Below are 12,785 nucleotides of genomic sequence, written 5' to 3'. Positions count from 1 at the left end.
GGGGAGATCTTGTCGATAGATATGCGGAGATCTTTTCATCTTTTCGTCACTAACTGAGGGGTGCGGGGGGTTTAACTAGCGGGGGGAAGTGAAAAAAACGCCGACCGCTGCGTCGTAGGGAAAAAACCTTTTTTTCCCCCAACTTCCCCCCGCACCCCTCAGTTAGTGGCGACAAGATCTCCAACGAAATTTGTATATAATGCCATATCTAGGTTATTCTAGATCTATGGTATGTACCGTTTACAATGCACCTTTTTTTTATCTTTCGACTTAAGATCTTTCGATTTTCGATCTTTGCCTTCCGATATTTGCGTTTTCGGGCGTTTCACATTCGGGCCTCTGAGGTAGACCCATTTTTAGCTATTAGCTAATTTACAAAAAAAAAAAATACATATCAATAACTTAAATCTAAAATTCTATATTTAACTTATATGTACTGTCCCTCACAAAGGTGTCTCACCTCACACCTCACCTGATTAATCAATCAAAAGTCTCCCGATGGCAAACCTGAATTGAGTTTGTAGGCGAGGTAGGATGTGTTGACCGTATCCCAGCCTAACGAAACACTGTTGTGCTTGTTTTAATAAAGTTTTATTGTTTGCCTAAATATTGTACAAAGGTATTATATTTGGGCAAAAGTATGTCGTTCAGAAGGTCTCTGGATGCGGCAGTGTGTTGCTGGCTCGGCGTTCGGCTATGTTCAGAAGGTCTCTGGTCTGCTGCTGTGTGTCGACGCTTGCTGCTGTGGGTCGACTGGCGTTGTTTGGGTTGGACCTCCTTTTATAGTGTTTCTGGTTGCTGGCTGTTGTTGATGCGTATGCGAGGAATGTGCTTTTGTCGATGGGGTAGAATTTTCTGGAATGATTAGCACCGTTCCACTCGATGTAGTTTAATGGCTGCGGTGTGCTTCGACCGATTTGGTTCCACTCGACTGGTAGGGGTGTTCCGCTCGATGTTGGTTTAATGGCTGCAGGTGTGCTTCGACCAGTTTTGTTCCACTCGACTTGTAGGGGTAGAACTTACTAGAAGGTTTCGGCACCGTTCCGCTTGAGTTTAGTTTAATGGCTGCAGGTGTGCTTCGACTGGTTTTGGGAATGTATTCTGCGCGTCGCAGTAAATGTCTTGATGGTGACGAGATTCCCACAAGTTACACAAAACAGAGACGAGTGGAACCATATTCATCCAGCAGTGGATGGCGAACGGCTGTAGATAATGATGATGAATTCTATAAAAAAAAAACACACACACACACACACACATTGAAGAATAAAAACAAAAACAACGAATCAACGCCGCCGCCTCACTGAATTCTGCGAGATCGACACATCGAAATAATAAATAAAAAATTGGCACACGGATGAATGAAACAGCGTCTAAAAATAAATGAATGAATCGAGTCGGTAGTGGTAGTGGTAGTGGCAGTGGCAGTGGCAGTGGCAGATAGTGCGTGAGGTGAGGTTGGCGCGCGTGAGCGGTGTAGCGCGTGCGCTGTGCGGTCTGCGGCTGCGGTCTGCGATCAGCGCTCAGCGCTCGCTCGTCTCTCGAGGAGGGCGGTGGCGGGAGGGGCGGACGGCGGAGGGCGGAGCCCCCCTCACCTCAGCTCGGGTCTGCGGGTCAGCTGTTCGGCTCAGGTGTCGCCATGGCCTCGCCGCACCCCCAGCAGCGGCCACTCGACACCCTGCCGGACGCCAGCCTGGAGGCTCCCGTGCGCGCGCTCGCCACCAAGTATGGCCTCGAGGCCATGGAGGGCGAGGCGGCGCACCCCGCCACTCTCGCCCAGCTCAAGGACATCGTCCGCCGCGAAATCCGCAAGGAGCTCAAGATCAAGGAGGGCGCCGAGAAGCTCCGCGAGGTGGCCACTGACAGGCGCTCGCTCGCCGACGTCGCGGGCATAGTCAAGAAGGCCAACCTCAAGCTGAAGGAGCTCAACAGCGAACTGCTGGAGCTGGACGAGCAGCTCATCCTATCGCGCACCCCGGCAGACACCCTCACCCCGATGCCTCCGAGAGCCCCGGACGGAACCTTGGCCGACCGCCGGCTGGTCGCCCTAGAGAAGCAGCTCAACATAGAACTGAAGGTAAAGCAAGGCGCCGAGAACATGATGCAGAGCATAAGCGCCGGCCACCAACGCGACAAGAAACTCCTAGCCGAAGCTCACCAAATGCTCCAAGACTCCAAAGCCAAAATCGAATACCTCAAATTGCGCATACTGAAAATAAAACAAGGCTCGCACGAACACGAAGGCGGCTCGTCGACCGGTGGCGACTCGTTCCTAGAAGAGCGCGTCGCAGAGCTTCGGAACCGGCTCCGAATAGAGACGGCAGTGGCCGAGGGGGCTCGCAACGCCGTACGTTTGCTGCAGAACGAACGAAACGGAGACAAGCGTGCCTTGCAAGAAGCCCAAGCTTCCCTAGTAGAAGCCGGCCAGAAGTTAGATTTGCTCGTACGCGCTTTGGAAACTGTGCGGCAACAACTGCCCGTTACCAGTCCTGTGGCTAGGGATTTAGACGGGGACTTGACCGCCCTGGGTGGACTGTCCGTCACGCCGAGGGATAATTACACCAGCCTCGGCTTGGGGGCGGCTCGTATCACGCGGGCCGCTCCTCCGCCGCCTCCGGCCCCGCCCGTCTTGGTCACCGGCCACTTGGAGGTGCGGTTGATGGGCTGTCAGAATTTGATCGAGGACGTGCCGGGGAGGGTCAAGTCTGTGGCGCCGCAGAGTCCGTCCGATCTGCGTATGTTCGTCAAGGGGGTCACCATACGCAATTCCATCAAGTCGTACAGCGTGAAGGAGGACACCAGCAATGAGATTATGGCCGTGATCAAGCTCGACAATCACACCGTCGGACAGACCAGTTGGAAGCCGTGCTCGCAACAAGCTTGGGATCAAAGGTATAAATCCGATCGTCAGAGTTCTATTCGATGCTACTATATGATTCATTACTTGTGCAATCATACTATTTACCTTGTTTGTAAATAACCGAATATAAATACTAATTTGTGTTTATATTCGGTTGTAGTTTTTGTTCAAAGGATCATAATCATGTAAGCGACGTTTTGACCGCAGAAAATTTAAATTGTGCAAAAATTATTATTTCATTTTCAGCATTTTGCCTCTCGGCTAATTCGGACATTTTCTTCCAAAAATATATTTCTAAGTACTTCAATTATTTAAAACGAAGATTAAAGAATCATGGAAGCACATTTATGAAGAAATTAATTCATTTTCTTGAATGCTCTTATGAAATTCTACACAAGACTGGTTAAAATCTCATACCGAGTGATTAGCGAACATTTTAAGGTATCACAACATTCAATTTCGTTTTATCACTGGACTATATATTGTTCATCAAAGTGAAAAAATCCTTCGGCTGATGCATTTGTTCCTGATAAATGGAAACAACATATTGCCAATATTTTTAATTTCAACTATTATACGTGTATCTAATTTAATTATGTTGAAATACATATTATTCACAATCAAACCTAACCTAGCAACAAAATCACAGTTTGTTTAGTTCTTTGCGTCTCTATCAATTTTATATTTATTTTCATACATACATACCAATTTCAATCTCGTCTCTTGATTTTAATTGCCAATTTTTCCCTTACGGTCTATTATTTTCCAACTACGTGTTTGATTTCGATGCAATTAGATAATCACAATTCTGATTATCTAATTTGGGTAGAACGGAGGTTGACATGATAAGGCTTATTACAATATTATCAGATAGTGAAATATTGATCAAGGATTCGCGTCGAAGTGAAGTTCACTTTAAATTTGTTCACGATTTTAAAAATTGTTGAGCAATTTCTAGTGAAATATTTGTGGTTGAGTACAAATTCCGTCACGATAGATAAGATGCTCAGTGCGAAAAATGTAGATAATTGGGAATTCGTCGGACATGCATACATACATATAAAATTTACATTATTACGTCATTTATGTGATGCTTTATCGTTTTATTGTTTTAGATTCTCGATCGAATTGGACAAGTCGCGCGAGTTAGAGTTCGGAATATACTGGAAGGACTGGAGAGGACTATGCGCCATAAAATTCTTGCGACTCGAAGAGTTTATCGACGACATCCGCCACGGCATGGCGCTTCAGCTGGAGCCGCAGGGTTTGCTCTTCGCCGAGATAAAGTTCCTCAATCCGATGATATCGAGGAAGCCAAAGTTGCAGCGGCAACGTAAAATATTCAAACCGGTCAAAAATATTCCACGTGCCAATCAAATGAACACAAACGTCGCCACCTGGGGACGTCTGCTCAAACGTTCTTCGCCTTCGATTCAAAACCTGCCCAGCACTAATAGTATGCTGCAGTCGCAGCCGCTCGACAATGCGACGGTCGACAATAATAAACTGGACGCCGCAGACGAGAATCCGGACGCGACTCTGGGCGGGTTGGCTGGTATCAGACCGCTCGGAGTCCAGTCGCAGGCTGTGGCGCCCAAAACTGCTCAATCCACCAATAAGCCAAACGTGACCACGCTTCGAATGGAGAAAGAATTGCAGGTAGCTCTGAAAGAGTTCGACTTTCTCAACATTGAAGACTGGAAGGAGAACAGCGCTTCGCTCATTCAGGGTCCCACTACCCCGTCTTCTATATCTTCGTCCAACCCTATCGTAGAATACCCTCCGTCCCCTTCGCCTAGGTCCTTCGTCGAGTTCCCGTCTTCCGACGAGCAAAGCGAACCCGCCAACTCTAGAACGACATACTCGAGTCGAGACGAAGTCGTCGTCGAGAAAGCGTTCAGCTCAAAGTTACACACGGGAGCCATGAACATACAATGCTTCAAGCTCTTGAGTGTGCTCGGCCGAGGCCACTTCGGCAAGGTCATTTTAGCTCAATACAAAGCCACCGGCGAATACTTCGCCATCAAAGCCTTGAAGAAAGGCGACATAATAGCACGAGACGAAGTCGACTCATTGCTCTCGGAGAAGCGCATCTTCGAAGTAGCCAACACGACCCGTCATCCCTTCCTCGTTAATTTGTTCGCGTGCTTCCAGACGGACGCTCACGTCTGCTTCGTCATGGAGTACGCAGCCGGGGGCGATCTGATGATGCACATACACTCGGACGTATTCAGCGAACCGCGCGCCGTGTTCTATGCCGCTTGTGTCGTCCTAGGTCTGCAATACTTGCACGAGAATAACATTATATACAGGGATTTGAAACTCGATAACTTGTTGTTGGACACGGAAGGTTACGTTAAGATCGCCGACTTCGGTCTATGCAAGGAGGGCATGGGATGGGGCGATCGGACGGGAACGTTCTGCGGAACGCCGGAATTCTTAGCGCCGGAAGTATTAACGGAGACGTCGTACACTCGAGCCGTCGACTGGTGGGGCTTGGGCGTGTTGATATTCGAGATGCTCGTCGGAGAATCGCCGTTCCCCGGCGACGATGAAGGTGAAGTGTTCGATTCTATAGTCAACGACGAGGTGCGCTATCCACGCATGCTCTCGCTGGAGGCGATCGCTCTGATGAGGCGGCTGCTGCGCAAGAATCCCGAGCGCCGGTTGGGCTCGAGCGAGCGAGACGCCGAAGACGTGAAGAAGCAGGCGTTCTTCCGTGATATAGAATGGGAACAACTATTGTTGCGTAATATTAAGCCACCCTTTGTGCCAACGATCGCGTCCCTGGAAGACGTTAGTAATTTTGATAGCGAGTTTACTCAGGAGCGGGCCGTGTTGACGCCGCCAAAGGAGCCGCGGGCTCTCACTTCGCAGGACCACTGCCTCTTCAGTGACTTCTCGTACATGGCCGACTGGTGCTGAACGTGTGCCTTGTGAAGTCGCGAACCCGGGCAGGTCCCCCCCCCCGCCTTACTTTTTATTAGCGAGTGGTAATTTTTTACATAGTGATTAAGATATGTTATCAAATTGTTAATTTATATTTAAAAATGCAGCTGAATAATGCAATAAAAATATAAAATATATTGAAACTAAGGGATTGTAGCAAAACACAAGAGATTGAAAGAGAGATTGAGAGTTATTTGAAAAAGTATTTTGATTGATATCGTACATTTTTACGAGAATAAATTTAATAATTGAATTTTTAGATCGATATTTTTTAAATTACAATATTATAGAAAATATGAATACAAATATATATATTTACATTGTAGTTATACATTTATGTATTTATAAATTATATACTGGTTTTACTGTATGTATTTTTGGCATGCCGCTGTTCAAGATGTGTTTTTTATATATATATATATAATGAAAGCCTTTTATAGTGAAAACAAATGATTAAATAATAACAAAAGAAAAAAAAACGTATGATACACTTCATTATATCCCGTGGAGATTTACATATTTAGCGAGAATAATTGTAAATACATATACATATATACGATATATATTATTATTAATATTAATAATAAAGAATATTTTTTGACCCATGTAACTTATTTTTTGCCAGTTGAATGAAGCCTTCGCTAACACGCTCGCTCGTCCAAATATATATAAATATATCTATTGAATTGTTTATTTTTTGGACAGTATTGCCGTTATGTTTTATTCCATGTTATATTTAAAAAAAACAATGCATGACTTGATTTAAACGAAAAGCAATGGAGTGTAATTTTTATATTAAACTTTGTTATATTTAGATGGATTTGTTTCGATTAATTTGGATTCTTCGATAATTTGGCAATCAAACAACAACAAAAAATACGATCGATCCAATTATATCGTAACTTTAAGTATTATTATATTTCTAATTATTGAATGTATGTACATATTTGCAATTTTTAATCATTTCTTTTGCCAAGACCAGATTATTAAGGATCCTTATTAACTTTTTATTTTATTTTTTTTAAATGAAAACATAATTTAAACATTAATTAATTTATTGATTTCAATGGTCAGATGACGGATTTATCATGAAACAAATTTTACAGTGATGGAATAAATAGTTTTGGCAATAATCATAACAAAAAAAAAAGAGAAATACATATCAGTCTTTGTAACATCTTATGAAGAGTTTCTTCAAATAAATAATACAATAATATAAAACCAGTGTATTTTTTTTTTCCAACAATAACTAAAATACTGTACTATTCGTCGATTTTTATGAGCACTTTTCCGGTGCACATTTTCCCTTTGATGTATTCGATGGCGTCGTTCACCTGGTCGAGGTTGAACGTTTGGCTGACGTGTGCCGTTATCAGACCGTCTTCGCAGAACTGCAACGTCTGTTCTATGATACTATAATACTTGTCTTGATCTTCGTTTTTGTAATCGGTAAGACTGATTGTTTTCAACTTATCGATCACTTCTTTAGAAATGCTAGAATCGCTCTTCGATTTCTTATCATCCTCCTCTTTCGTCGGTGAGTTTTGTTCTGGTTCTGTCAAATCCTCTCGACGGTATGTGCCTAATAACATTCCATCGTCGTCGTCAACTTTCAAACTGAAAATTAAATGAATGAATGTTACGATATTTGACACATACAAGCTAAACACTGTCAATGGATTGTGTAAACAAATGCACAAATTGACACCAGCTATTGTTTACAAATAGACTTGTTTATATACAAATATACCACCCACCATTTAACGACCGTGTTAAGAATAGGTCCACCCACTGCATCGTAAATCAGATTTACGCCTTTGTTCCCAGTTGCGCTCATAATTTCTTTATAATTCGATTTAAGATCGCTTTTGAAAGCCGCAAAGGCACCTCTATCCCGTAATAAACCAGCTTTCCCTTCAGTATCTGCCAATGCAATAACCTAAAAAGTCAATATCATCCATCTAAGACAAATTTCATATTAGCGGAAACAATTAGACGATTAGTAATTTGAAAATAAACACTTCAACTATGTAGCAATCAGGCAAACCTCAACATGCTAAACATAATTCATCATTTTCCTCTGATAGTCTTTTTTCTCAACATAATGGTTTGTTTGGTTTCAACGAGATGATTCAATGGTCTAAGAAAGAAAGTCATGTCTCATTTTGGAGACATTGCCTGACTTCAAATGACTTATATATGTAAACATAGGCGACAGAAAGATTTCAAATATGTATAAGATTCGCAGACGATACGACGATAATATTCAACAATTAGGATAAAATGATTGAACTACGTTCTTCGTAGAATAGAAATGGAAAGTAAGCACCTGGGTCTAGACCCAAAATATAAACAAAAATCCTCTGTTGACAGATTCGAGTCTCGCAAAGTCCTATGCTTTAAAAGACTATGAGGAAGTCAACGATTTTATCTACCCAGATGCTTTGATCTCAAGAAAAAGAGGATGCCAATCAGAAATCCGCAGAAGAATAGGAATGGCAAAAATGGCGATACTGATCCACATTGCATTGTATGGAGTTGAGATATGGATGCTTAAAAAAAGAAAGACATGTTAGATGCCTTCGAAATGTGGTGTTGGAGAAGGATGCTGTGCAATCCATGGGCTGCAAGAGGCACAAACATCTCCATCCTCAAAGAACTGGCAGTGGACAATCTTCATATTGTTATGGTCGCTCCCCATCAGATATTTAGTATAAATGTATAAATAGAGGGCTACCGACGGTGCACTGGATTCATTAATTGTAGTATCAATTTAACATTCGATAGGTGATGTGCCAATCACCACACACCAGCCGGCAGTCCCTCTTCTCTTCTTCAATAAAGGAAAGTAAAGCAACAGAAAGGAGTCATTATTAACAACCACAATTACACATTTTTCCAGGCAGTTTCAGAGATTCTCCACAACATGTACGAAAAGGATTCTTTCCTACTTTGGCCATATTGCCAGGAAGAATGTGGAGAGTCTAGAGAGGCTGGTAGTCACCAGAACACTAGAGAGAAGGTGAGCGAGAAAACACTCTCCCATAAGATGATCAGACCAAATTAAAGAACTGACGAGATCAACACTGCTTTTAATTTAGCACAGGACCGAAAGGAGTGGAGGCGAATCGTCCACTGGATTTCAGATGATATCAATGACCATGACACCCAGTAGTGAGCAAACGAGGAAAAAGAATCCTAGTTACCGTGTTAATTTGATTTATCAAAGTGCGTTTTCTTCCTGTGGGATATTTGAAGGTGAAAGTGTACATTCACTAACCACAAACAAACCGAGTGGAAATTCGATGAATATCAAACATTATGCTTGGAAAAGTAATGAAGTTTATTAGACAACATAATACCATGCTATAAGTGGATATTTTCTTTTTAATTAAAGTGTTCATTTTCAAGATATAATTGTGCAATTGTTTCCACCTCATTGTATACAATAACAATATATAATTAAAATGACTAATCATTATACTTTAGCTTTAAAAACACTTGCTGCGATATCTACAGCGGCCAATCCGAATCCTCCGGCACCAGCAATAATCAATATAACATCGTCATCTGCAAACATAAGACTAAGATAAAGATCGAACATGACGAATGTCGATGCTAATTATGTCGTCGATGCTGACCGTCCAATTGTCGTATTTCAGAAAAAGCTAAAAGAGCCGTCGAATGGCCGCAGACGAGTGCTGCAGCTTCACGCGTCGATACCTCAGATGGTAATGGCCATACGTCGGAAATGTTAAGTGCTACTTGACTGGTTAAAGCTCCACATCTTTTAGGAATTACACCGACGACGCGTTGACCGACGCTCAAATCAGAATCTCCATTGCTTGTCTGAAATGTTCATGCAATTAGTATAAAATATAATAGCGCATACTTAAAATTCAAAATGATTCACCTCAATAACTTCACCGGAGAACTCATATCCTGGAACATAAGGTAATGTATGTCTATCGCTGCCTTCTAAGTGTTTCACGTCGTGGCTGTTCAAGCTGCAGTATTGTACTTGAATTCTCACCTGTTTATTATGTAAGAATAAGGATTAGATTTGAAAAATATGTGTATATGTGTGTTGAAAGATTTGTGGTTTACTTGATCTGGTAATAGTATGCTTGGAGGTGTCGTTACTGCTTCAATTTGTAATGGTTGTCCGTAGTTGCGTAGAAAAGCTGCACGGGGAGCTCCAACGACGGTTCCAAAGGCACGTTGAACCATTCGGAATACTCCCGCCATCACCGAGCTGATGATGATAAAGTATAATTAGTATTAATGTTGTGGAATTTTAGTTTCATTCAACTCATCAATATAGGGTAATGTTTCATTTAAGACAATATTAATTTGTATTAGCGAAATATTCCATAGGGAAATGAAATATTGGGAAAATTAGAATTCAGATTGTATGATTTGAGGTTATATAAGCTATGTAACTAATGAATGTAAAAATAATTTAAAAAAAAAAGTTTTACATTGAAATTGATGATTATAGATTTAAAGATATAATATCACAATAATTATATAATTTAACGATTTATATTGTCAAATTAATAGATACCTAAATTAGTTGATAAATAAAATTTGAACAATTGCTCAATTTCGACAATCACAGGTCTGACATCACAAATAGGTTAATTTGACAGATTACATGAATGTTGCCAGTATAAAAAAATATATGTATGTATGGTGCCAGCCTAAAATAATATATCATAATGTAGATAAAATAATGGTTCGGTGATTACTAGTCAAATGTGAACCGGTCGCTCTAGATCGGTCACACGTGATCACCCGTTACACTAAAACTGGTCACACCCAAAAATTAAAAATTGATCGAATTTTTGGGTGTGACGAGTTTTTTCGTGACCAATTTTCGGGTGTGACTAGTTTTCTCGTGACCAGTTTTAGTGTGACGGGTGATCACGTGTGACCGATCTAGAGCGGCCGGTTGTCCTGTGACTGGTTCACATATGACTAGTAGTCCAAAATAATTCGAATTCCTAAACAATTCTGTTTGTTATAATGACAACATGATTGATATTTTTGAAATTAAATTATAATGTGGCTGGATTTGGAGTCATTAAAATTTCAGTGGCTCTGACTGCGACTTTATGTTTAAATTGCACTTATTTTAAAGCTTTATTTAATAATACTGAATATATAACATATAACTTATGTTAATACTGAATTGATAACTAAAGAGTGACAACAATATCCAACGTACACAGATTTGAAACAAGAGTGTTTCCATTTTTGTTTTTTTCTTATCCTTAGATCAAATCAGGGAGAGGCCCAATATTTGATAAAGGTGTAAATTTTATTAATTTTGTATTTATGTATATACAGTCGTATGACAACGAATTACTAACACCGGCGTATTTACCCTATTTTGTATACCTGAGCCGTTGTAAGTAACATTTTGGGTTAGTTTTTTTTGTAGACCATTCATTGTATCCTATTCTATGTACTTGCAGAAGAATAAGATTAGTAGTGTTTATACAAATATTTTAAAAACCGAACAAGTGCAGATAGACAGTTTGGCTTTGAAATTCGTTTGGTGTAGATGTGTGCTTTCAGTGGGAGAAAAGTTCGTTTTGAAGAGATTTTTGCTTTCCTGTATATTATCGATATCATTGAAGTAAGTTAAAGTGTTTAAATTTTTTAAATGTGACTTAATTATTTGTTTAAATTGCTTGTGAAACAACCCCCTTTCCTTTTTATATGGGAAGAAATAAAGATTTATCCTTGGAGAAAATCGCCAATATTTCCACATTATTAAATACTCGGAAGTATTCCATAAGATATATTGCTCAAGATCAGGGGGTTAGCGTTTTCAGTGTGCATAAAATTAGCGCCCAACTATAAAGAGGTGAAAATCCTACGGTCACCAATCGTAAGAATTGTCGTGGCACTCGTAAATGCAGTCCTCTAGTCTATCGAAATATTGTAAATATTGTTGAGAAGGATCGGTTTGCCACAAATAAAAAAATCCAGATGAATTTACGGGAGCGGAACCGAAATATCGACTCGGACAATACAACGCCGTCTCGCAGAGGCGGGGATGAAAACCAGGAAGCTAGCTAAAAAACTGCTTTTGACGCCAAAAATGAAGAAAGCCAGGCTCAATTTGGCTAATGAGCATCGCCACTTCACCCTCGACGATTGGAAAGGGGTAATTTAATTGAAATTAAATTATTTGTTTAATTTTTTTTGAATGAATTGAATTAATCGATGTTTTTAACATTTTTAAGGTTCACTTCTCTGACGAGTCGTCAATTCAATTGATGACACCGACTCACCAATACGTACGTAGGTGAGTCGGCAAGCGGTATAATGAGTCCTGTGTCATAAAAAATGTGAAACACCCGCTGTCACTCATGATTTGGGGCTCAATTAGTGCGGAAGGTCGGGGGCCATTGTATTTTGTAGAAGGGATGATGAATGCTTCGCAATATATAACGGTATTGCGATACACTCTATACAAAACAAAATTGACAAAAGGGATCGGCTGCACTTAATGCAATATTATTGCACCCTGCCACAAAGCCAAAATTGTGAAAAAAATCATGTCCGACCACAATTTACCGCTCCTTCACTGGCCCGGTAATTCTCCCGATCTAAATCCCATAGAAAATGTCTGGCATACCCTTAAAATGAAATTAAATAAGTTCCAATGTACCAATAAAAATATCCTAAAACAAAACATAATTTCTGTGTGGCAGGGAGATCCTGACATAAAGTCAAACATTGCGTCTTGTATCGAGAGTATGCCCAAAAGAATAGCATTGTGTCTACAAAATAAGGGTGGACATACAAAATATTAATAATATATATATATATATATATATATATATATATATATATATATATATATATATATATATATATATATATATATATATATATATATGTTGTATTAATATTGTAAATAAACTATGTATTGAAGAGTATTCAAAGGTAAGTGGAGTCA

The 12,785-nt window shown here is 40.5% G+C and overlaps 2 protein-coding genes across 2 annotated transcripts; one reads left to right on the top strand and one right to left on the bottom strand.

The window, feature by feature from the left end:
* Positions 1 to 1,429: 1,429 nt before the first annotated feature.
* Positions 1,430 to 6,264, top strand: Pkn (serine/threonine-protein kinase N). Its single transcript, XM_077432197.1, has 2 exons — positions 1,430 to 2,892; positions 3,976 to 6,264. The coding sequence occupies exons 1-2, from the start codon at positions 1,640 to 1,642 to the stop codon at positions 5,783 to 5,785; spliced, it is 3,063 nt and encodes a 1,020-aa protein (XP_077288323.1). The 5' UTR covers positions 1,430 to 1,639; the 3' UTR covers positions 5,786 to 6,264.
* A 516-nt stretch (positions 6,265 to 6,780) lies between these two features.
* LOC143912809 (quinone oxidoreductase-like protein 2) lies at positions 6,781 to 10,506 on the bottom strand. The gene is made up of 7 exons (XM_077432198.1): positions 10,377 to 10,506; positions 9,917 to 10,064; positions 9,723 to 9,842; positions 9,451 to 9,658; positions 9,294 to 9,379; positions 7,567 to 7,748; positions 6,781 to 7,426 (listed from the first exon to the last, which is right to left on the bottom strand). The coding sequence occupies exons 2-7, from the start codon at positions 10,055 to 10,057 to the stop codon at positions 7,072 to 7,074; spliced, it is 1,092 nt and encodes a 363-aa protein (XP_077288324.1). The 5' UTR covers positions 10,058 to 10,064; positions 10,377 to 10,506; the 3' UTR covers positions 6,781 to 7,071.
* Positions 10,507 to 12,785: the final 2,279 nt, after the last annotated feature.

This window comes from Arctopsyche grandis, chromosome 6, assembly GCF_051622035.1.
Source record: "Arctopsyche grandis isolate Sample6627 chromosome 6, ASM5162203v2, whole genome shotgun sequence".
Classification (NCBI taxonomy): Eukaryota; Metazoa; Arthropoda; class Insecta; order Trichoptera; family Hydropsychidae; genus Arctopsyche; species Arctopsyche grandis.
Note: the sequence above shows the minus strand (reverse complement) of the source record. Positions and strands in the feature narration are given on the sequence as shown.

Excerpts from the sequence above, each read along its gene's own strand:
- LOC143912809 (XM_077432198.1), bottom strand. The coding sequence starts at position 10,057 with ATGGCGGGAGTATTCCGAATGGTTCAACGTGCCTTTGGAACCGTCGTT. Across the intron at positions 9,843-9,916 it reads GCATACTATTACCAGATCAA|GTGAGAATTCAAGTACAATA; the intron begins GTAAACCACAAA and ends CATAATAAACAG. Across the intron at positions 9,659-9,722 it reads TCTCCGGTGAAGTTATTGAG|ACAAGCAATGGAGATTCTGA; the intron begins GTGAATCATTTT and ends TGAACATTTCAG.
- Pkn (XM_077432197.1), top strand. The coding sequence starts at position 1,640 with ATGGCCTCGCCGCACCCCCAGCAGCGGCCACTCGACACCCTGCCGGAC. Across the intron at positions 2,893-3,975 it reads CAACAAGCTTGGGATCAAAG|ATTCTCGATCGAATTGGACA; the intron begins GTATAAATCCGA and ends TTATTGTTTTAG.